Source organism: Cinclus cinclus, chromosome 12 (genome assembly GCF_963662255.1).
Source record: "Cinclus cinclus chromosome 12, bCinCin1.1, whole genome shotgun sequence".
Lineage (NCBI taxonomy): Eukaryota > Metazoa > Chordata > Aves > Passeriformes > Cinclidae > Cinclus > Cinclus cinclus.
The window spans coordinates 20,079,563-20,103,383 of record NC_085057.1 but is presented as its reverse complement, the minus strand read 5'-3'; the positions used below and the strand labels follow the sequence as shown (position 1 = coordinate 20,103,383).

General features: G+C 45.7%; 2 protein-coding genes across 2 annotated transcripts; both read left to right on the top strand.

Annotated features, from left to right (window-relative positions):
- The first annotated feature begins 1,824 nt into the window (after nucleotides 1-1,824).
- On the top strand, nucleotides 1,825-8,409 carry ISY1 (ISY1 splicing factor homolog). Its single transcript, XM_062500761.1, is given in 13 exon segments — nucleotides 1,825-1,863; nucleotides 1,865-1,966; nucleotides 1,968-2,036; nucleotides 2,737-2,759; nucleotides 3,415-3,466; nucleotides 4,234-4,299; nucleotides 4,732-4,774; nucleotides 4,946-5,058; nucleotides 5,241-5,358; nucleotides 6,049-6,171; nucleotides 6,364-6,467; nucleotides 7,424-7,510; nucleotides 7,792-8,409. Coding segments are annotated over 13 exon segments (1,047 nt in total). The 3' UTR covers nucleotides 7,900-8,409.
- A 2,413-nt stretch (nucleotides 8,410-10,822) lies between these two features.
- Nucleotides 10,823-22,468, top strand: LOC134048682 (haloacid dehalogenase-like hydrolase domain-containing 5). Its single transcript, XM_062500607.1, has 8 exons — nucleotides 10,823-10,936; nucleotides 12,978-13,187; nucleotides 13,842-13,954; nucleotides 14,647-14,740; nucleotides 15,928-15,961; nucleotides 16,832-17,006; nucleotides 18,047-18,235; nucleotides 20,394-22,468. The coding sequence occupies exons 1-8, from the start codon at nucleotides 10,823-10,825 to the stop codon at nucleotides 20,698-20,700; spliced, it is 1,236 nt and encodes a 411-aa protein (XP_062356591.1). The 3' UTR covers nucleotides 20,701-22,468.
- The last annotated feature ends 1,353 nt before the right edge of the window (nucleotides 22,469-23,821 follow it).

Here is a 23,821-nt window from a genome sequence, read left to right as displayed (position 1 = left end):
CCAAGAACTTAAAGCATCTGCCCTTGCCCTGTCCCTTGGGGGTTGAGCTTTGTTGTTTCACTGGGGGTCGGTGACCAGCTGAGAAAGGAGCTGACAAACAGTGGATCTTCACTCAGTGAATAAAGTCTTGGTGTGCAGGAACTCTTGGGTGACCAGTGCTTCACCCTAAGGCAGGACTGGAGGAGAGGTGTCTGGAATGAAGATGGGGTTTGCCTGGAGTGCCTCTGAGCTGCTGGCTGTGCTCACGCTCTGGCAGATCCTGTGGAACCTGCAGTTAGGGGGCAGGGATGGTGTGCTGGGCTTGTGTTTGAATTGTCACTAAAGGTTTTCCTTTCCAGTCCCAAGGGCTGTGTGTGCTGTGGCAGCGAGAAGCCCTCTGTGAAGTCTGTCCCTACAGGGAGAAGTACCAGACTGGCAGTCTGCAGCTGTGCTGGAGACAACTGAATTGGCACTGGCACTTGTGTATCTCTTATCATTACTAGTCACTGTCAGGGTTACAATGCTGTTAATTTTGGAAGCAGGGGTGAAATGTGTTGGGTTCTCCTGGGGGTCGTGTCTTGGTTTGAGAGATGGATGTCTGCTAAGAAAGGCAGGAGTGTCTCTTGAAATTGAAAATGTAAACCCCCTCCCTCTAAATTACTTTAATTTTGAAATTAAGGGGCTCTCAGGCAAAGATATAGGAGTAAGAGTTCATTACTAGGAAAATTGTAATAAAATGCAAAAAACCAAAACACTGCCAGAGTCAGAATCCAAGCTGACCCCCCGTCAGTCACTCAGGGTGTTGGAGCAGTCCCATTAAATGGTGGCTGCATCCTCCTGCAGTAACAGATGTGGTTGTGTTGGAGCAGCGCTCCTGTGGAAGGTGCAGTTTTCCCCCAAAGCTCCAGTGATTATGTGGAAAGGTCTGGTTTTTGTCTGAGTCCAGTGGAAAAAGGCTGCTTTGGTGTTCCAAATTTCAGGTTTTATCTAGGTGGGAAATGCTTGGCTCCTCCTCCTGGGTGGAGCATCTCCCAATGGCATGATGTGATTTTATCAGCCATGCAGTGGGACTCAATGGCCCATCAAACAGACAATATCTTCCTGGAGGAGGGATGGGTGGTGGAAAATAGATAAAGAACTCTGTCCCACCTGTTTTCAACAGATGGTACTAGAATGCATACTTCTGGTCGCATCCTGTACTGCAACCTAAGACAGGTAGTGCAGATACGCAGCACATAGTTCAGCCTGGTAGGATGGGACAAATTTAAGTACTTGCACACAATTATCAGTTAAACAGCAGTAAAGTTTGGACCTCTCTGATTACAAAGACCTGAAACTCTCTGGGACTTAAATGACAAAGTGGGGTTTTCCTCTAAAAAATTATATTTTTATACAAAGAAGATTTAAAAGCTGAGGAAGCCAGACTGTGAGTTCCAGAAGAAGATAATTACTTCAAAAGGAGAAATCTCTTCCTTGATCATCTTTCTTTTAGAACATTGATGCTGCTGTTCATAGTCAGTTCTTCCCACGTGAACAGGAACAAATGGCGATTTCATACATGGTGGGACATGGGGCAAATCAATTCTTTGTATGTTTCATGTTGATCTTTTTCACTAAAACAGGCATCTAATTTGTTAGGGCAAATAACTCATGAAGTGGTTACAGAGAAGGACTGTTCATCGGGAATTGAGTGACAAGACAAAAGCGAATGGATACAAATTGAAAGAGGGCAAGTTTAGATCAGATATTAGAAGGAGCTGCTTTGCTTGTGGGGGTGGGCAGGCCCTGGCACAGGGTGCCCAGAGCAGCTGTGGCTGTCCCTGGACCCCTGGCAGTGTCCCGGCTATGGCAGGGGTGGCACTGCAGGGTCCCCCAGGTCCCTTCGCGCACCAACCTCCAGCAAGGCCCCGCCCACTCAGTGCGCGCATGCGCGGCGCGGGGTCACCGAATCAGCGCGAGCGGGACGCGCAGGCGCGCTGGGGAGCGGGGCCGCGTTCACTTCCGGCATAGGGAGCGGCGGCGTGAGCGGCGGGACTGAGGGGAACAACGGGACCATGGTGAGTGAGGGATTGACGGGAACAACGGGATTATGGTGAGTGAGGGACTGAGGTGCTGAGGGGAAAAACGGGACCATGGTGACTGAGGGGCTGAGGGGAACAACGGGACCATGGTGAGTGAGGGACTGACGGGAACAACGGGACTATGGTGAGTGAGGGACTGACGGGAACAACGGGACCATGGTGAGTGAGGGGCTGAGGGGAACAACGGGACCATGGTGAGTGAGGGGCTGAGGGGAACAACGGGACCATGGTGAGTGAGGGACTGACGGGAACAACGGGACCATGGTGAGTGAGGGGCTGAGGGGAACAACGGGACCATGGTGAGTGAGGGGCTGAGGGGAACAACGGGACCATGGTGAGTGAGGGACTGACGGGAACAACGGGACCATGGCGAGTGAGGGACTGACGGGAACAACGGGACCATGGTGAGTGAGGGACTGACGGGAACAACGGGACCATGGTGAGTGGGAGACTGAGGGGCTGAGGGGAACAACGGGACCATGGTGAGTGAGGGACTGGGGTTGAAGGACACAGCGGAACCGTGGTGAGTTAAGGGCTGAGGGGCCGCTCGGGACTTGTTGTCCCCTGGTGCTGCTGCCCGGCGAGGGTCTCAGAGGGGACCGGCCGCAGGCGGGACCCCCAGGGGGAGCACGGCGGGGCCAGGGGTGACCTAGGCCGCTCTGTTTGTGTCTTGCAGGCTCGCAATGCGGAGAAGGCCATGTGAGTGCAGCGGGGACACTGAGCACTGCCACTGCTCGGGGCCTGGGCCACCTCGGCTGAGGCTGCGGCCGGACCTGGTCTCACACATCCGTGGTCGCTGGCCCTGGCTATAGCTGAACTCACACACCTGCTGGCTGTGCCTGGCTGGCCCGCAGAGCTCGCTGTTCAGTCTCTTTTAAAGCACCGACAGTTTAATGATGCTTCTGGGTACTCAGTTGTACACGTGCTGGCCCCGAGGCAGTGGGAATGGGAGGGCACCTGCACACACGTACTCTGGAGCCCCTGTAGCTGTGCTAGGTGGTTCTGTGCAGGAGAGACCCTGCAGCAGTGTAGTTGTCCCCCTGTAGGCTGAGGGGTAATTACACTGAAATGTGTTATAAAAGACCATTGTGGTTTTAGGGAGTTCCCTTTTTGGGAACAGAAATAGGAGGATAGGAGGCCAGACAGGAGGAATCAGTCAGCATTGCTTTTCTTGAGAATGAACCTCTGAGGATTTCTAGTGTTGAGAAGTGGTTAGGTGGAAGAGCTGGAGGTGGTCAGTGAATGTGTTCAGGCCTTTGTTTTCTGTAATTAAGTCCATAGTGAACATCCAGAGCAAAACTTGTTCCTGTTAGAATGTGGATTTGTGAAAATAAATTTGCTTTCTTCTCTTTAGGACGGCCTTGGCAAGATTTCGGCAGGCCCAGCTTGAGGAAGGCAAAGTCAAGGTGATATATAAAAGCCCTGGAGGTTTGGTAGCTCAAGTCAGGGAGGAAGGCAGCCCATGTTCAGAGCCCAGGTGTCCTGTGCTTGACTCCAGTTAGGAAGGAAAATATTGCAGCTGACTCTCTTTCACACTCAACCAGGAAAATTCTCTACTACAGTCTCTGCAAACCTTTTTTACTTTTCTGTTTTATACTGCATATTATGCAGAGGTAATTTTTAGTAAAAGGTAGAGATTTTAGTAGAAAGCTAGAGCCTTTTAATAAAAAGTAAAATTGTGGGGAAAGGGACAAAATAACTGCACACAAAACCCTAGAAGCAAGATGGTGCATTAGTTTGTGTAAGCAAGCCAATGGAATGTGAAGAAGGTTGAGAAGAAGGTACTCTGTATAAACTGGAAAAAATTACATTGTTTAGTAGTAGCAGTTGAGAAAAGCTTAAACTTAAGGAGGTGGTATGTGCTGAAAATGGCAAAACTGTCCTGAACGGAACATTTGTTGTACTGGAGAGGATCATGGGGCATTTTGAACAAAAACGGGTGAGAGGTTTTGGTTTGGATAAAGTGGATTTAAGTAGGTCTTTATAGTCTGTGGTAGCCTAATTTGTCAAGGCTGTAAACCATTATTGTTCTCCACTTCCTAAAAATCCATGGGAGCAGAAGGCCCTGGAGCTTGGTAGCATAAGTTGGCATTCATGGAGCAGTAAAGGCTGTGTGAAATGCTGTGTGTCAGTGCTAAGTTGAATTTGGTGTGTGTGGTTTTCTGTCTAACAGGAGCGAAGGCCTTTCCTTGCGTCAGAGTGTAATGAGCTGCCCAAAGCTGAGAAATGGAGGAGACAGGTAATGTCAACCTGTGGATTTTCTCATTCTACAGGAAACAGAACTTTACACTTCCTTATTAGATAACCTGCTTACAAGGGGTTTTCCACACTTGCAATACCCTGACAGTTAAACCACAGAACATTTTCTAAGACTGTATAGCTCAGCGTTCTAAGTAACTCCTACCATGTGTGGTTGCCCCAGGGCCATGTCCAGCTGAGTCTTTAACATCTTCAGGGATTTAGATTCCAGGTGTTTGGGTCTTCTGTTCCAGTGTTTGATTATTTTCTGAATGATTTCTCTCCCCTTCAATTTAATCAGAATTTCTCCAGTTTCAACTTGTATTTTATTGCTACTTCTCCTATTGCCACACACTTCCCAAACAATCTGGCTCCGTCTTCTCTGTTCCCTCCACTGATTTAGAAATTAATTTCTGTGTTCTTACTTGACTAGATCATTGGGGAGATTTCCAAGAAAGTGGCACAGATCCAAAATGGTAAGATTTTTCTAACTATGTTTTATTCTTTTGAATATCCAGTAGTAGTATAAGTAGTTACAGTAAAAATCCCATTTCATGTGAACTATGCTGTTTCCATTGCATAAATTCTGAAATTCCTCTGGTGTTTCTGTGAGCTGCCTGATTTATTGTTTTTTTCCTCTTTAACAGCTGGATTGGGTGAATTCAGAATTCGGGACCTGAACGATGAAATAAACAAACTTCTGAGGGAGAAAGGACACTGGGAGTACAGAATAAAGGAGCTGGGAGGTCCTGATTATGCTGTAAGTGTGGAATGTGGTGTACTACATGGTTGTTCTGCTTACAAATGAAGTGACTGCTGAGAAAAATATGTAACATTTAGTTACCCAAGGGTGGCTTGGCCAGTGTTATTTTTATTCAGCCCCTAAAATCTTTGGCTGTATTAGAAGAAAGTTTTAAACTATGAACTCTGTTTATTTTCCAGAGGATTGGCCCGAAAATGTTAGATCATGAAGGGAAAGAAGTTCCAGGAAACAGAGGCTACAAGTACTTTGGGGCTGCAAAGGACTTGCCAGGAGTTAGAGAACTTTTTGAAAAGGAACGTAAGTAAAAAGTAATTCTTCTCAGACATAAATCTGTGTAGTAGAATATCTTGAGTAAAATGATGTGTTAGTTTGTGGGGACTGCTGGTAACAGCATTTCTGAATGTCATAGGTCAGCTCAGTGAAACACTGAGCACAGGTTAATGCTGGGATTATGAAATCCTAAAAGCACCTTTGGATGTTTGCAGTTAAGGAAATAAAGAAAGGAGTAAACTGGTTTTTACTGGGAATTCCAAATGGTAAGGACCGATGTCCTGTAGAAACTTTCCATATAACAGGCAAACTTTATTGAAGAAGTTGTAAATAGTACTGGGTTCAGGTCTAGAAGAAGATGAAGAAAGAGGGAAGGTTGGGTTGACCATAATTTTAGAAGCAGGAATGAGTTTTCATAATGAAAAACTGGATGTAAGGGGATGAAACTTTGTCATGGAATGAGTGGGAATTGCTTGAGCCTGAAAGTGAAGCGAAGACAAATTGAGAAGTACTCCAGGATGTGGGGCAAGCATTGTGTCATGTCCTGGAACTTGTTTGTGCAGGCCAGAGGGTAACACCAGTGCTCCCAGTGCTGGCAGCAGCTCCATCACGGTGGGTATTGGCTGGCATATCTGGCTGCTGTGAGGGTGGGGACAAGCTGGGGACACTCAGCAGGTGATGGAGGTGACCTGGTGGGTGACAGTGGTGTTCTTGCAGCCCTGCCACCCCCACGGAAGACTCGGGCTGAGCTTATGAAGGACATCGACGCCGAGTACTACGGCTACAGGGATGAAGATGATGGGATTCTGGAGCCCCTGGAGCAGGAGCATGAGAAGAAAGGTATGTGAGATTCCAAACCTGCACAGAGCAGCCCAGGAAGGGCTGATGATGGACTCTGAAGTTAAGGCACCCCTTTTTTCTGATGTAGATGATTTAGGCAAGAAGTTTAAGTCCATTGGAAAAGCTCTGGCAATCAGACCATGCTGCTCTGACTGGCTCTCAGCCACACTTGACGTATTTTTTGCTCCCCAGTTATAGCAGAAGCGGTGGAAAAATGGAAGATGGAGAGAGAAGCACGACTTGCAAGAGGTGAGGAGGAGGAGGAAGAAAACATCTATGCTGTCCACGAGGAAGAGGTAGGAGATGGTTCAGGTGTTGTGACTTTTCATGTGTCTTCTGTGCTCCCTTCCTGTTACTCTGCCAAGGACCTATCTGCTGCTGCCCTGCCCTTCTCCCCACCTGACCCACTACTCAGGTTAGTAAGCATCAGTAGCAGGAGAGTGCTCTTGAGCCAAGTTTAGGCAGTGCTGGAGGCTTGCAGGTGAGGACAGACCTTTCACTGGAGCGAGAAACACTTTGCTGTGATTGAAGTGGCACTGGTTTTGTCAATAAATAATGTCACACTGCCACTGTGTGAAAACCCAAAGGGGTGCAGGACCTTGTTTACACTTGGATCATGGTGCAGCACGGCTTTACTGGTGCTGCTGTCACTGCTGTGACATGACTCTTGTTTGTTCTCCCTGCTCCTAGTAAGATCTAGGAAAAGGGTAATGGAAACAAGTTTTCATTTCCCAGTCTGTTTCTAAGTGGGTTAAGCACAAGGACAAAAAGGATAATGGATCCATCAGATTGATCTGGTGGCTCCTCCAGTACTTGTTTTATTTGTATTATCCCATGGTTCATGAGCCCAGCAATTAGGTGTGGGACCAGAGCAGTGCAGAGCTGTGGAACAGGGAAGTGGTACCTATATTTTAAAAGCACTTGCTGTCTTCTTGCATAGCTGGCTCCTCTGCTATTCACAGCTTTGCTGTGACAGCCAGAGATATGGAAGGGGAGGAAATAACAGCTTTACATTCATGCCCATGCCACAGCAGAGCAAAGGCCACATGAGAAATGGAAGCAGCAATGCTGAAAATGCCAAGGAGCAGGACCTGCATGTGATCCTTGTGTTCCTTTTGTGCTGGGTCCTTTTCACTCATTCCTGTGTTTGTAGTGATGACCGTGCTTTTTTCTTTCTGGCAAAGCAAGTGAAAAAGGTTTTTTTAACGACCTCTACAGAAAATAAACTTGATGTGATTTTCTCACTTTTTAGTCTGATGAGGAAGGTGGCAAGGAGAGAGAAGGTGAAGACGGCCAACAGAAATTTATTGCACATGTTCCAGTGCCAACTCAACAGGAGGTAAGGCATAACAACATTCAGCTGCAGAGATGCACACTGGCTTTTGCAGGACATATCTTCATTTGCATCAGGTCATCAGTAAAATTGCCCTAAATTTCTGATTTCTGTGACTTGACTCTGCAGCTGTTTAATCCTCTTGCAAATGCTACAACCCTTTTCACCTGAGAATTTTCAAAACCTTCCTGAGTATTCCATAAATTGGGAAGTGTTGTGGTATAGCTGAGCATCTGAGATTTCAGCACCTCAGGTGAGCTGAATCCACCTTATTTTTATCTCTGCAGATTGAGGAAGCTCTTGTACGAAGAAAGAAGATGGAGCTGCTCCAGAAGTATGCCAGTGAAACCCTCCTGGCACAGAGTGAGGAGGCAAAGACACTCTTAGGATTGTAACATTGCACCAGTCCTGCTTTGTGTGTAATCCCTCTGAAAGCAACAGGTTCCCAAGTTCTGGTAGCAGTGGGTTTTAGCTTTGAAAGTTCCTTTGGATGTGGAGCAAACTGCTGGAGTTACAGTGTGGTGTGCAGAAGGAGAACCATCTTTCTGGTTTCTCATGTAGGATGACTTGTTGTCCTGTCTGCTGTGTCCTGATTGCCAGTGTGTACATCTTCTCATGCTGGGTTTTGTTGAGCTGAGAAGTAACTTACACTATTACACCTGCTTAGTTGACCAGAATAACCTGGAATCTGTCTAGAGGTGCCTTGAAGGCAGATCTTATGAGTGACTTTGGAGGAGATTTGATTCTTTCTAAAACACATGCAGTGTCTAAAACCTGTTACCCTTTTTGTGGTTTGTAACTGTGCCTGGATGCACTGCTTAAATGGTGGATATTCCAGCAGCTACTGTAAAAAACTTTGCAATACCTTGTTCAGATGTTTTTATTAAAACTTGTTTACAAGCTGATGTCTGTTTAATTCTAGCTCAAAGGATTGTGATAATTCCCTAATGGTAGCCAAAGATGGGAATCGTAGACAGCCATCCCTGTTGGGATTTGAAGCTCTGCATCCCCTACTGCTCTTGACTCATGAATCTTGGGACAAGAGGCAAGGTAGAGCCTGGTCAGAGTCTTACGGGTGACTAATATTGTTGTACAGGTCTGAATGGCGTTTGAAACTGGACATCTGCAGCTATGGAGTATTTCTGTCTGAGGAATGGAGTGTTTAACAGCCAAGTCTGGGACCCTTCAAGATTTCTGGATGCTCTCAGTATTTATCTCTTATAATCTATGGTGAATGATCCACTCCAGAGCAATCAAAGCTCTGAACTACTGAGATAAGCTTTGAGTTACTTGATGCAAGTGATCAAACAACAACAACAACAAAAACAGAGTTTAAAAAGTGGAAAGCATAGCTGCCAAATTGAAACCCTTAAAAAAGACCCCCAGAATAAATCAAAAGCTCAGTTATTGGTAGCAAGCAGAGAACTAACATCACAAGCACATCACTTCCCTCTTCCTATCAGCATTGCAGCTTTCTCTGCTTTGTAAGGAAGCAGCAAATAATGTATTTATGGCTTGTAATAATTTGTTGTAGATTTTCTAAACTATATGTTGGAGATAACCAAACTAGATTTAAGGGGGGGTTGGGGAACAGCAAATTTTTATAGCCTGGTACGGGTTGAGGGCTTGGTAATACCAGTGGTTGATCACTTTGTCACCATAGAATCTAGAAGACAGAAGAAGGCACAAGGGTAAAGGCAGATCAGGGACAGAGTGATGATAACAGAAGAAGAATAAATTGAAAGAACGAGACAAAAACAACAGGATTGTAATTATATTAATGTTCAAAGGAGTATGATCAACATCATGATGTAAAAGGCAAGTTTATAAGACAGGGCTGATCTCTGCCAGCCAGCACAGAAAAGGAATAAATGCACAGAAATGCAGTTTGCAACTGCAAGGCAAACTGGCTGCTGCCTGGCCCTGCTGTGCCAGATCCTCTCTATAGCTCTGGGAAGCATTTTGGAGCCGAGTGCTCTTGGCTGTGTCTGAGGGAACGAATTGCAGAGTAATCACCACAGTGGCCTATAGCAAACTGCCTGTGTCCTGCCAGGCTGTGGAGTTGCTTGGTGGAGTCAGGGTGGGGAAGCTGCTGTGGTCACAGCCAGGAAACTGATCCTGTTTGTCCTGGAGAAAGGAGCAGTGGGCAGGCTCTGCCTCAGCTCTGAGCGTGCTGCTATGCTGGGATGTGTGTGTGGTGCCAGGTTTATGGCTCATACCAGCTCGGGAATGCCTCAGCGCTGAGCACATCCAGGTTATAAAACAAATACTTCATGTATTCTTACATGTCTGCTTCAGAGTTCTGCCCTCTGTGTGATCCTGGCTTGAGCACCAAGGGGATAAACTCTTAATTGCTTGGTGTGTTGCATCTGTTTGGGCCTGCTTTTGTCCCTTAGAAATGCATTTGTGTGTTTCACTTAATGCCAGCCACATCAGTGGTGCAGTTTGAAGGCAACCTTCCTTGTTCTGTGTCCTGGTGAGCTCAGTGCAGTCACTGAAGGATCAGTTTCTCCTCGCAGTCAGAGGGGTGGTGAGGAATATTTGTTAGCAGCACTAATGCAGATTTACCTAATCTGCATTAGCAGATGAGCAAGGTAAACAGAGACAGCTTTGCAGAGTATCCATTAAATAATGACATTTTGTGCTTGTCTCACTTTCAAGTCTAGTTGCAGGGGTCCAGAGCTGAGGGACTGTGATGTTTGTGCGTGACAGGCTTTTTCCCAAAAGCAAATCATAGAATGGGTCGGGCTGGAAGGGACCAGCGTGGGGCATCTGCTCCAGCAGGGCCATCCCAGAGCACGTGGCACAGGATTTGTCCAGACAGTTCTGAGCTAGTTCCAGTGAGACAACTCCACACCCTCTCTGGACAATGTATTCGAGTGCTCAGTCACTGCACAGGGAAGAAGTTCTTCAGTTCCTGCCCGTTCCTCGTGTCCAAATGGCTGGCACCACCACGCAGAGCCTGCTCCATCCTCTTGGTTTCCCTCTCAGGCTGGACATGCCCAGCTCCCTCAGCCTTTCCTCGTGAGAGAGATGCTCCAGTCCCTTCCTCCCTTGGCCAGGCAGATCCAGACAGAATTATTTCTTCTGATATGTTACCAAATTAAAAACCCGTTACCTCCTCGGTCGGAACGTTGTACTGACTGCTCTTGGCACCGCTGCCGGCGCCGGCGGAGCCGAGCCTCGTGGCGCGGAGCCTCTGGCAGGGCGCTCCGCCGCCGGCCCGGGGCCGACGCTTGCCCGTGACGCGTGTGACACCGCCCCGTGAGCTCACGCCGGCCCGGGCGGGGCGGTTGCCGGCCCCGTTCTCCGCTCGCCATGCGCCGGGCGCTGCCGCCGCTCCGCGCCCTGCTCGGGGCCGCCCGCCCGCCGCGGCTGCCGGTGCCCCGGGGGACGTGCGGCCCCTTGGCCGAGCGGAGCGGGCACAGCGCGGTGAGCGGGGCCGGGGCCGGGCCGGGCCGGGCGGGCCGGGGCGCAGCGAAAGCGAAACGGGCGCGGGGAGTGGCGGAGCGCGGCCGGGCCACCCTCCCTACCCGGAGCGGGGATGCCCGGGGGCATCCTCGCTTCCCCCGCACGCCGGGACGGATTTCCCGGGCACTGCCGGCCGGAGCTCCTGTCCTGGGGCTGTGTGTTCTCCTGCTCTTACTGAGCGAGCGAGGGAAACTCGTTCCGCGCGCTGCCGGCTCCGTCCGTCCCTTTGGTTGTGCAGCGAGGCACAGCACTCCTGTCACCAACAGTTTCTTTAGGGTTAAAAGGGAAACAAAGCTGTTGACATTCTTCTATCTATCTGTCTATCTATCTATCTATCTATCTATCTATCTATCTATCTATCTATCTATCTATCTATCTAATCTATCTCATATATATATATATATGTTCAATTATTCCCTTAGTGTTTTTCTCCTCTGTAATACTTTCTTTTTCTTTCTGCTTGTGTTACTCGCTGTAAAATTCCCATTCGTAATGTTATCTATACATCTGTTTTTAATATGTCGCAAAATTAACGTAAAGAATCGCATCTGCTACAAAATTATTCCGATACCGCTGTAATTTCAGCAGTTTCATGTGCCCATTCACGAAGTCTTGGAAGACTGCTGTACATTTGTTAGCATGCCTCTAGCAGCATCTCTGGGTTATTTCTGACTTAGCTTTCCTGAAACGGCTGCAGGCTATGTGGAGACCAGGACTTCAGGGGTTTTGTTCTATAAATTAAAAGGCTGATGATTCTACTGAGGAGAGAGCTTCAGGGGGACTTCTTGCGTGCAAAGACAAAAACGCAGGCTAATTTAAATGAACGGTAATGCGATATATTTACAGTGTTGACGTTATTAACTCGGGCTGTGCAGGGGAGTGGATTTTCGCTGTCGTTTGAGCTGCATCCCCCTTCCCAGCGGTGCCTGTCCCTGTGCTGTGCCCGGCTGCAGGAGAATGTGGCGGGTGAATAATTGATGTGGAACAAAGTGCTGCTTGAGCAGGCAAAGTGCTCTTCTCCTCCGCAGAGGAGACACGGTGGCTGGGGGTGCGTGCCCGGAGCAGCTCCGCCAGCCAAGGCTGTCCCACCTGCGGTGGCTGCAGTCCTTTCTGTGCCCGTTCCCCCATCACGCTCAGCCTCGGCCCTTAACCCCTCCCTTTCATCGCTGATCATGAATCTCAAGGTTCCTGTTCCTGTTTTAGGCTCGGGCGAGCACTGAACTTTAGACGATAGATTTTGTTCCGTACGTTTCCAGCCTGATCCAGTAACAATTTCACTGCTCAACAGTCCTCTTCTGTCTCTGCCTCTTGGCCTTATCACCCAGCTCATCTTTCCTCACTCTCCTTGCCGGGGCTCACCAGCTCCAGCTCTTCACTGCCCCAAAGGCAGGCAAGGAGATAGATTTTAGTAACTGGAGCAGCACCTCTGTGTAAGGAGGTGCTGACTTTCCCAGTCAGTCTGCCCTGTGTGAAACTAGGACTGAAGCCATGTGTGGGAGCACAGCAGCCACTTGGCTGTAATCAAACTCCTGGGGAGAAGAATAATTTTATTACAGAAACACCTTGTAAGGGAGGAGCCAAGTACAATACTTGTGTCCAAGACCTGCCTACTGCTGAAAAATTTGCTTTTGTATATATCTTGTTAGTATTCTGTGGGGGTCAAGCCATTCAAGACTCACTGGCACAGCAGCACATATTTTGTACCTCTTGGCATCAGTTTAAGTTAATTTTCCCCTATCTCCTGAAATAGTCTGGAACTATTTGTAAGGCAAAGTAGCTTTCATGCATCTGTATGCACAAGATAGAGGGAGCTGTGCTCCTTGTGTCAACATGTATGTAGCATGAAGATGTGTCTGTAAGGCACATTAAGATGTGCAGTGATAGATCCGCTGCTCTCACGGGAGGTGTCTGTTCACAGGGGCTGCAGCTGCTGTAAACTCCAGTAAATATATGTAAGGACAGGCATGACTAATGTACCCTTTGATTTCATCCCTCCTTCCAGCTCAGCGTGTTGCCATCCTTTGGCTTTCTCTTTGACATCGATGGGGTGCTGGTGCGAGGGAAGACTCCCATTCCTGCTGCCAGAACAGCCTTTCAGAAGCTGGTCAATTCTCAGGGACAGTTCCTGGTGCCCGTGGTCTTTGTCACCAACGCAGGGAACTGCCTGCGCCAGAAAAAAGCTGACCAGCTGTCTCACCTGCTGGGAGTTCCAGTGAGTCACCTAAATCCCATTTATTTCATTAGCATGTTGAACGTGTCAGATGTCTTATCTTCCATTAATTGCTGCTCAGTTCATCAGCTCTGCTTTTCCCTTGAGCCCCCTGACATGCTTTGCTGCAAGTAAAAAATGCTCATCGAAGCTAATGGCTTTTCCACTGGTAAAGGCACTGATTTTTCCAATAGTAAAGCTAAAGGTATTTCTTTGGAAAGGTGGTAAGTAGTGATTCACAGGAGCTTCTTTCCAGGATAATAATCTTATCCTGTCCTGTTGAAGGGGTGGGGATAGGTAAAATCAGGTGATCCTCTGGTACAATTGAATCAGAGCTGCAGTTTAGCAAAGGGCCCCTGACTGGATCCAGTTCTGATTCTCCTTCCCTGTTTGCTTCCAAATTAATTTAGTGATTTTATAAAACTAGGAGAGAAAAATTTGTTCATGTTGAATAGAGCTGGGAGCTCAAAGGGGTACTTGTGACAATTTGTCAGTAAGGTACTTTTTTCTGGCATATTATCAATACATCATTTGTGAAAGGAGAAAATGCTGATTGTTTTGTAATTCCTGGAATCTGTCACATCTGTTAATTGAATCTATGTATAAACAGCTACCCTGAAAAACAACAGGCTCCTTTTGTTTTTAAATCCCAAACAGATTTCACAAGATCAAGTGATGATGTCACACAGTCCTCTGAGGATGTTCAAGCGTTATCATGAAAAATGTGTTCTGGTATCTGGACAAGGACCACTTCTTGATATTGCTCAAGAGTATCTTTTAAAAAAGAGTTTAAAAAACCAACAACTTTCTGTCAAAGTGTTTTCCTTAATCAGGTTCAGGGGATCCTGTGGATGAAGTGAAAATCAAATATTTCAACCCTCCAAATGCCGCAATAAATAGTAATGATAGTTCCTAATATGGTGTCAAATTTATGTTTTGAGTGTGGTTTTATACTAAGTGCCCAAGGAACTTGAATTATATTGATATTATGGTGGTATCAAATTTTCAAACTGTAACTTAATAACCTTAGCTTTTGCATAAGCTTTTCTCAGGCTTCCATTAAGTCCCTTCTGCACTTCTTCCTTTAGTGGGATTTTCATTAAAGTTGGTGTAAATCATAAGCTGTAAAAATGTATATGAAACTTTTAATCATAAGCTCTATTTGAAGTACAAAATTAAGAAGGTATTGAAGGAACGTTCCAGTTAATGGTCAGAATTCATTAGGCTTGGCTAAGAGAGAAGTAGATGAGAGGACTGAAAACAAAATAGAAGAGCTTTGTCTCTCATTCATCAGCAGTGGGACAATCATCTATTTGTCTCACAGAAGGAAAAGTCTGTCTTTGATGTTGCTTTCATTGCTAACTGATTTGTAAATTCAGTACCTTGAAGAGGCTCGAGCGAATTAGCAGTTTGAAAACCTTCTCCTGTGAGCAGCTGTGTGTCCTTAGCTGGTGTGTCCCAGCCTTGGTTTCTGCCAGCCCATCACCATTGACACCCTGAGGGAGAAACGCCCTCTGCTCGATGCAGTTGACCATGACAGGAGACCCAACGTCTTGGTGAGTGGGGATTTTTGTTTAAAAACCTTCCTGTTTGCTCACTGCACGACATCCTATAACAGGGGTCAATATTTAACTCCCAAGCTCATGCTGCTGTTCTTACATTGTATTTTGACTTTGCTTTTCTGCTTCCTTATTTGTTTTACTGCAGCATTCTCAAGAATAACTCTTTTCTCTCGGCAGTAATTCTTTAACCCAGCCTTTGATTTTGTAACCTACTGTTTCAGGAAAACTCACAATCTAATACAGATGTCTAATGCAAAATCTGTCTGGGAAAGCTGATTAACTTCCTCAGAAAGTGTGGAAGATAATAAAAGCTTTTCTCTGAATATATGCTTGTGTTGGTATTGTTTCTAAGCCATGAGGTTGCTTTGATTGTAAGTGAATGCTTTGAAGAGTAATAATTTTCCCTCAAAAGCCTGCCTTTGATGTTTGTGGCACTATTTAAATGTTAGCAGTAGGCACAGTGGTTCCAGTTGAATTGTGCAGAATTTAAAGAAGTGAATAGCTGGGTGTGCTGTCCATGTTCAGAGCCAGCCTACAAAGTGGGTTTCCCCAGCTGCAATCAGGACCTTCTCTGTGGCTCACAGAATCCATAACTCAGCTGTGTCACCTTTTGCTGGGCTCCTCACCCAAGTGAATGGGGAAGGTCAAGAACCTGTTAAAGTGTTTGTCACTACAGAGAATAAATGATGAAATGCAAACTCTTAATTGTTTAGCAGATATAGTACATGTTATACAGTGCATTATTTATTGGAAGTGTTAAAGAAAAACAACTCTAAAACTGTTTTTCAAATGTCTTAGTACTGCTGGAGGCCTCTTACTGCTCCTGGAAAAATAAACATCCATACTTTTATATACAAACAATTTAAGCAACTAATTAAACAAGCAATTTAACCAATTAAAAATACAACACAAGTAATTTTAACAACTGGAGTTAAAAAAACTCCAGAGGCAGCCCAGGAGAAGCAGGAGGCTGGTGCAGGTCACTGCTGTCCCTGTGGCAGAGATGCCACTTCAGAGTGGAAACACAAGTTTCTGAGTGATCTGATGTGAGGTGTACACCAATACAGAGTGCATTTCCTGTCAGAGCAGCAGGAGGCAGCTGTGGGAACTGAGCTTGAATTTATTCTGTTAAAAATAGATGTTTCATCTTGTAGAAAACTTTCACTTTTTTCTTATTGCAGTCCCCCTCTGCTGTGGAGCTTCCCAAGATTGAGGGTCAGTTATCTTTATTTAACTTTCATCTGTCCATTAATTAATGAAATGTCTTTATTTTATTTTCAGAAATTATATTTAGATTGTTGGGCACTTTAGAAATTTGTCTGAGACAATCCTGAAATTTCTTTGTGAGTGACATCTTTCATTAATTTGAAAGCATCGTGTTGTAAAGCTGTTTTTCTAATGTGTGCAGTTTTCAACCACTGGGTTTTGAAGTTTGAAAGGTATATGAGGTCTCCTTTCCTTCTCCTCTGCCTTTAACAGGCTCTTGTTGCCCTCCTTTCAAAAAGCAGGAATGAACTGACGTTCATGAATCAGAAATAATTGGTATTATTCTTACAAGTAGTCAGGATGGAGCTGTAGAATGACAAGGGTCTTGTGTTCACTCTCATCTCACCTGAACTATAGGAAAGTAAAAATTGGATGTTAGGATTTAAAAAAATCCATGTCAGATTATTGCTGGAGACCTAAGAAATTTTTAAAAATAATGTCTGAATTTTGTTCTAAGATGAATGAATCAACATCTCTGGTGGTGTATTTAAATACTGTGTGTAAACAGAGAACTCATAAGCTATGGAAGACTTAAAAATACAGTTTAGAAGTTAATATTGTAACTTCTGGGGAGACTTCACCTGTAAAATAAAATTCCTAAACCTGTAGATTTTGCAGTGGGGTCTTGTTACTTCTGAGATTTTCTGTGAATGGATGGGCATGTTTTATATTAAACCCCTAAATTAATGTGACTGTTTGATCAGTTCGTGGTTATATTAAATTACTTGTTCAGTCTCTTTAGGCCAAGTTTTAGCCGAGTGTCAGATGTTCAGTGCTGTTAACAGTTCCATGACTGTTCTGTAACTGTGGTTCTCACAGCTGTGGTGTTGTTTGGGGAGCCAGTCAGATGGGAAACCAGCCTGCAGCTGATCATTGATGTTTTGCTGACCAGTGGCTATCCTGGAAATCCCTATGAGCAGGAAAGCTACCCTCACATTCCTGTGCTTGCCTGTAACATGGACCTGATGTGGGTGGCTGAGGCACAGTCCCCAAGGTAAGTGCTTTATTCCTATAATTGGGATTTATTTGGGGCATCCTCATTTTTCCATCAGGGTCCAGAGTCAACACTTGAATGCAGAATGCTTGATGGAGCTTGACAGCAGGGCTTGGCTTTGAATGCAACATCTCTAATGCACTTTCAGCTAATGCTGCTGTTGTTGCTGGCTGCATTATTGCATCCAGGAAATGAGTTACTCAAGAGAAAAGCTGCTTTTAAACTCTAAACCCTTTTGTTTCCTCACTCCCAGAACAGTGGAGAAAGAAAGGGTTTTTTTTCCTGAGGGCCTCAGAGCCTTGGTTCAAAGGCAAAAATGAAAAAACTTATCCAGGTCGTTGTTTCATTTCCTTGGGTCCCTCTTTGGTATTTCTCTTTTCCTGGTAGGGTAAAGAGCTGACCCTGCTGGTTGAAAGCAGTGAGTGGTTCTGAGCTGAGGACAATGCAGAGAGCTCTTTAAGGAGCACGAGAGAAAACAAGTAGAACACACAGAGCAAGGTGCCAGGACCTCTTAAAGTGGTTTTGTTTGATTTTGCTTTCAGTAGAAGGCACTTCTTTAATAGATTTGTTTCTCCTCCCTTCTGCTCCCTCGGTCTGTAATTTGAAATAGAAACTTGTTACTGTGGCTGGATTGCTGCCTCAGTTCTGGGTCAAAGATCTGCTCAGATACCTGTCTCTGGAAGCAAAAGCCATCTCTTATTAGCCCACTGGAAAAATATATGTGTGATGGCTTTAGGCTACAGTAAGGCAGCCAGGATACATTCAGTTGAGCAATTTTAAAATTAGAAAAATCTGTAATGTTGGTTTATTGTGCTGTCTACTGTTCTGCTAATCAGCACTTAATTTTCAGTGAACCATCTGCAGAAATGTTGCTGAGGAGAATTTGACAGTTGCAGGACACGATTTATTCCTAAAAAAAATAATGAAATAAAAAGCCTCGTTTAATGTTTTTAATCTGTACTTAATGTAATTTGATTTGGTTTTATATTTCTGTAGATTTGGGGGTGGAGCATTCATGGTTTGGATTTATATCTGTGTAGGTTTGGACATGGAACGTTCATGGTTTGTTTGGAAAACATTTACAAGAAGATCACTGGCAAAGACCTGAAGTACGAGGCGTTGATGGGCAAACCCAGCAGGCTGACATACCAGTATGCAGAGCACCTGATCCGGGCCCAGGCCCTGCAGAGGAGCTGGGAGCAGCCCATCCAGACCCTCTATGCTGTGGGGTAAGGTGTGCTGGCTGTGACAGGTAGAGCAGGAAATCCCAGCCCATCCAGACCCTCTGTGCTGTGGGGTAAGGTGTGCTGGCTGTGACAGGTAGAGCAGGAAATCCCAGCCCATCCAGACCCTCTATGCTGTGGGGTAAGGTGTGCTGGCTGTGACAGGTAGAGCAGGAAATCCCAGCCCATCCAGACCCTCTATGCTGTGGGGTAAGGTGTGCTGGCTCTGACAGGTAGAGCAGGAAATCCCAGCCCATCCAGACCCTCTGTGCTGTGGGGTAAGGTGTGCTGGCTGTGACAGGTAGAGCAGGAAATCCCAGCCCATCCAGACCCTCTATGCTGTGGGGTAAGGTGTGCTGGCTGTGACAGGTAGAGCAGGAAATCCCAGCCCATCCAGACCCTCTATGCTGTGGGGTAAGGTGTGCTGGCTCTGACAGGTAGAGCAGGAAATCCCAGCCCATCCAGACCCTCTATGCTGTGGGGTAAGGTGTGCTGGCTGTGACAGGTAGAGCAGGAAATCCCAGCCCATCCAGACCCTCTATGCTGTGGGGTAAGGTGTGCTGGCTGTGACAGGTAGAGCAGGAAATCCCAGCCCATCCAGACCCTCTATGCTGTGGGGTAAGGTGTGCTGGCTCTGACAGGTAGAGCAGGAAATCCCAGCCCATCCAGACCCTCTGTGCTGTGGGGTAAGGTGTGCTGGCTCTGACAGGTAGAGCAGGAAATCCCAGCCCATCCAGACCCTCTGTGCTGTGGGGTAAGGTGTGCTGGCTCTGACAGGTAGAGCAGGAAATCCCAGCCCATCCAGACCCTCTGTGCTGTGGGGTAAGGTGTGCTGGCTGTGACAGGTAGAGCAGGAAATCCCAGCCCATCCAGACCCTCTGTGCTGTGGGGTAAGGTGTGCTGGCTGTGACAGGTAGAGCAGGAAATCCCAGCCCATCCAGACCCTCTGTGCTGTGGGGTAAGGTGTGCTGGCTGTGACAGGTAGAGCAGGAAATCCCAGCCCATCCAGACCCTCTATGCTGTGGGGTAAGGTGTGCTGGCTGTGACAGGTAGAGCAGGAAATCCCAGCCCATCCAGACCCTCTGTGCTGTGGGGTAAGGTGTGCTGGCTGTGACAGGTAGAGCAGGAAATCCCAGCCCATCCAGACCCTCTGTGCTGTGGGGTAAGGTGTGCTGGCTGTGACAGGTAGAGCAGGAAATCCCAGCCCATCCAGACCCTCTATGCTGTGGGGTAAGGTGTGCTGGCTGTGACAGGTAGAGCAGGAAATCCCAGCCCATCCAGACCCTCTATGCTGTGGGGTAAGGTGTGCTGGCTCTGACAGGTAGAGCAGGAAATCCCAGCCCATCCAGACCCTCTATGCTGTGGGGTAAGGTGTGCTGGCTGTGACAGGTAGAGCAGGAAATCCCAGCCCATCCAGACCCTCTATGCTGTGGGGTAAGGTGTGCTGGCTCTGACAAATACACAGTGTAAATGCCAGCCAAGAAAAACACACAACTCTTACCAGCTTTTTTCCTACCATTAAGATCTTTCTAACTTTCTTGGTGCTATGGTATATTTTTATGACATTTCTGATCTTAAAAATTAATGATGCTTTGCTCTTTTTATGTGTAGTTTCTACAGAAGTACAAAAGGTTTTATATGCAACTTAGATTTCTCCTGATTTTTTTTTTTTCCTGTAATAGGCTGTGTAAATCTAACAAAAGGGGTTTGCCTGGGTGTTTATTCTGCTAGGTTTAGTGGTGTAACACCAACTGCCTTTGAGCAAAGGACAGTTAGAGACTGTAAAGCTGGACATTATCTCTGAGGTCATTTAGGTTGGGGCAGCAATAGCACATGACCTATCATAGAATCCTTTCTGGAGGAGAAGATAAAGCTGTATTGTATTAAACTGTTCCAGAACCTCCAAGATGTTTGGAAATATAATAAGCAGCTTTCATGGGCTACTCATACCTTGATTTTCTCTCCCCTCACCCCACTCTGCAACATGGAGAGTGATCCTGTCACGCTTCATGAAAATGATGCAGTAAAATAGCTGCAGGGTTGGGTTTCTCCCCGTCTACCCAATTCCACCTAAAGTTGTGTCAAGCGTGCAATGAACTGTTGAATGGAAACGGTGAGAGCGTCTTTCAGACGACTGCAGGCTGATGGAATTTCTCGTTTGCAGGGACAATGTGATGACGGACGTGTACGGTGCTAACCTGTACAACCGCTACCTGCAGGAGGGCTCCCAGTCCCACCTGCAGGCCGGGGCTGCTGCCGCCCGCTGCAGGTCCGTGCTGGTCTGTACTGGGGTGTACAGCCCCCAGCCCGAGGTGCCCCCGGACACCGGGGACAGCATCACCGGCACCGTGTTCCACGGCCACAGGGATTTCAGGTTCGACCCTGCCTTGGTGGAGCCGGATCACGTTGTGCCAGATGTGGATGCTGCTGTAGACCTGGTCTTCCAGCTGGAGAACTTTGCACCTCGTTGAGGTGACGTGGCTTCTTAAGGATCGCTCAGTGCCGTGCTTTTCTTCCCCAAAACACTCCGTGCTTAACAAGGGTGCCACGAGCTGCTGCCTTCTACGTTTTTTAACCTCTAAATTAATACAGTCTTCTATTAGGTATGTTTATCAGGAGTACATGTAGGTACGTGTGTCTGTTTAAGTATATTAAATATCAATAATACTTTTATAGTGCTTCTAAATATGTAATTTCGGGCTTGAGTTGCCCTTTGTTGTCTTCCTCTTTGTTATGTTAGGTACTTTAATAGCAATATTTCATAGTAGTCTATTCATGAACCGGTACTTCAGTCCCTCCATGACAGTACCACCTTTTGTTTGCTGGAAGATTTAGTTTTTAGGTGTTGAGGATCTAGAGGATATCAGATTGTGGTGCTGGGGTCACTCAGTCCGTTCCACGTGGGCCGGTACAGAGCACAACAACATGAACTGGTGCCTGGCACTGCCAAGTGCTGAGTGCTCCTCCAGAATGGAGTTCAGTCTGTTCACATTTGGACTTGCTCTCATCTAACCTGCTGCTGCCTTTCCTTGTGTCTGTTTTCCCATGTCCCTGGAGTTTTATTGCTCCCCTGTGCTGTGTGAAGCCATAATTGTGTTAGAACTCCATAGTCCTGGAAGGGAAGCAGCAGAGCAGCAGACCTGGCTACCCTCTGTGACCTTTGTGCTCTTTGCCTTTCTGTCTGCACTTCTTTTTTTTTTTTTTTTTTTTTTTTGAGGAATTTAGAATCAGAAAGCTGTAGCAGTTCTGTGTCAGGTGTTCCTGTGAGTTGGGACTTTCCACTGAATCGGTGACTACTGCTCGGCCAGAAAGTGCCTCCTAATTTACTTGAAGCCTCATACCACTGTGGTGATCAGCTGGCCTTTAGTGTAATATATTTAATCTCATGTCAGTGTTATATGTTGTTTGATTCATGGATTTTATAGCCGTTTGTTTAAAAAGAAAGAAAAAGTAATTTATTTTTTGTTATTTTTGTAAAATACTTCTAAAGTTTTAATCCCAAAGGTGTCTTTAAAAATATTTCAGTGTGGTTATAACACAATATGTGTTGTACTTGTGACATAAGATAGGAAAACATAACCCAATTAATTGTTTTAAAACCAAAGTCAACTTACACAAAAAGATCAGTTCACATTAGGGACTAGTCAGGTTTTTAGGGTTGGTTTTTTTGGGGATTTTTTTTTCAAATTACAAACTGTACAAACAAAAACCTGGGTGTTCATCTCTGCCGGGTTCTTGCAGGGCTGGCAGAATGACTTCCTGGCCAAATCCTTCACTGCTTGTTATCCCAACAGCAACTCTGAGAGCTCACAGCTGCTGTGAAGTCAGACTGTGTTGTTGCTTCCTCTGTTTGCAAAGCACTGTAATCCCTTCTCCAGTCTCATGTACTCTCAGGACTTTTGATTCATCTCTTGTAATGTTTCCTAAGTAGATTTCAGTGTCTGGATCCAGTGTAAAGACACTGCTCTAAACAGTTTATTTCCTGCTTCTTCACTGGAAAAGTATTTACAGCAGCATATTCTTGCCTTTTTATTGGTACAACAAACAGATATCTACCTGTTTCTTTAGCACATTCTTGTATAATACCAAATATTTGCAAAGATTGCCAAATCTAAGTAAAGACTGTAATTTTGTAAGGTCACAATGATTTGAAGTCATGTTGTTTCAGTACTAAAGCCTGTTGCAGAACTCTCTTAAGTTTACCAGAATCAGTGAAGCAAGGAATAAAAATGCTGGAAGTTGCTGAAGAACAAAAAATATTCTGTTTGTTTCTCCTTTCTTTCTCTACCATGTGGATAAACACTTGAAAAGGTTCATGAAGGAACTGTATATAGACCTCTTAAATCTCATCCCCCGTGGAAACATTAACATAAAATGTCTTTACAGAAAAGGAAGACAGTCCCTTTTTCTCTGTCACATCACCAGTAAAATGTAAAACCCTTGCCCCCAGTGCAGTTCTCCAAGCCTCAGGGTATTCCAGATTCTCCAGCTCCATGGACTGGCCTGCAGCTTGGTGACTGGCAGACCCTCAAAAAGCCAAAACGCTGAAAAAAACAACAGATGAAGGAAATAAAGGAAATCAGAAATAGTGACCTGGATAGCACTACACACAGAAGGCAGTTGCCAAAAGAGGTGGAAACGTCTTTCTGTCAGTGAAAAGGGGAGAAGCTGGGATTACAGGAGTTTCTCTGAAATTCAGTGATGTGCTTGTATGCTCTGTAACTTGAACAGAACTGGTTACTAACAGATATCACAGCATATCCCACAGTCTGCATTAAAATCTTTTGTCTAGACAAGGATGAGTTCTTGGGTGATAAAATATATCCTGTTTCCAACGCTGACAGAAACAAGCTGCACACTTTAAAAGTTTCAGGAAAGTGTCTCTGTTTTATTCTGGGAATAAAACAGATGAATGCATACTCCAAATAGCACAGGTGGGTTTACTTGGTGTAAAGATTTGGTTTGGTTTCATTTGTCCAATTCAGAACACCTGGGACTCAGCTGGTCTTAATTAGAAGTTCTCCTCCTTGCATTGTGTTGGTCTCGTATGCCAAGCTCAGAACCCAGTACTGGAATCTGGGATCATGGTAAACATTCCTTACAGTTTAACACCCAGCAGGTTATTTATTTATTGGTTTAGTAATTGACCTTTTCCTGAAGCAGAATCAGCACTTGTTGTACAGGTAAGAATCTGAGAATCAGATTTTCAATAGGATTTGGGACTGGTGTCTTCTTTTATGCACTTGTGTCTGGGAAAATTCTACTAGTTTTACAACTAACTTCCTGCCCATAGATGTGGAGAAAAAATATTCACTGAACCTAAACTACAAAAAATAGAGGTATTTTTTTGCAGGTACAAGCTACATAATGAAAGGTCAGTTCACCACAGCAAATGAAAAATTATTGTAGTGTGTGTAGATCTCTTGAATCCAAACTATTTCACATTCTTAGAAAATTCCAGGGAGAGTTCCCTCCCAGAAATGGGAAATAATTTCTAAGTGCTCATCACATGCACTTATAAGAAGCCATTAAAAGGGATAGGTTGTGTTTTTTCCCCACACAGATTTAGAAACTCCAGTATAAATGTGTAGA

What these genes read in the sequence shown, in the direction of transcription:
- LOC134048682 (XM_062500607.1), top strand. Translation starts at nt 10,823, where the DNA reads ATGCGCCGGGCGCTGCCGCCGCTCCGCGCCCTGCTCGGGGCCGCCCGC. An exon ending in GCTGAGGCACAGTCCCCAAG is followed by an intron (nt 17,007 to 18,046) that starts GTAAGTGCTTTA and finishes ATATCTGTGTAG; the next exon opens with GTTTGGACATGGAACGTTCA. An exon ending in CAGACCCTCTATGCTGTGGG is followed by an intron (nt 18,236 to 20,393) that starts GTAAGGTGTGCT and finishes TCTCGTTTGCAG; the next exon opens with GGACAATGTGATGACGGACG.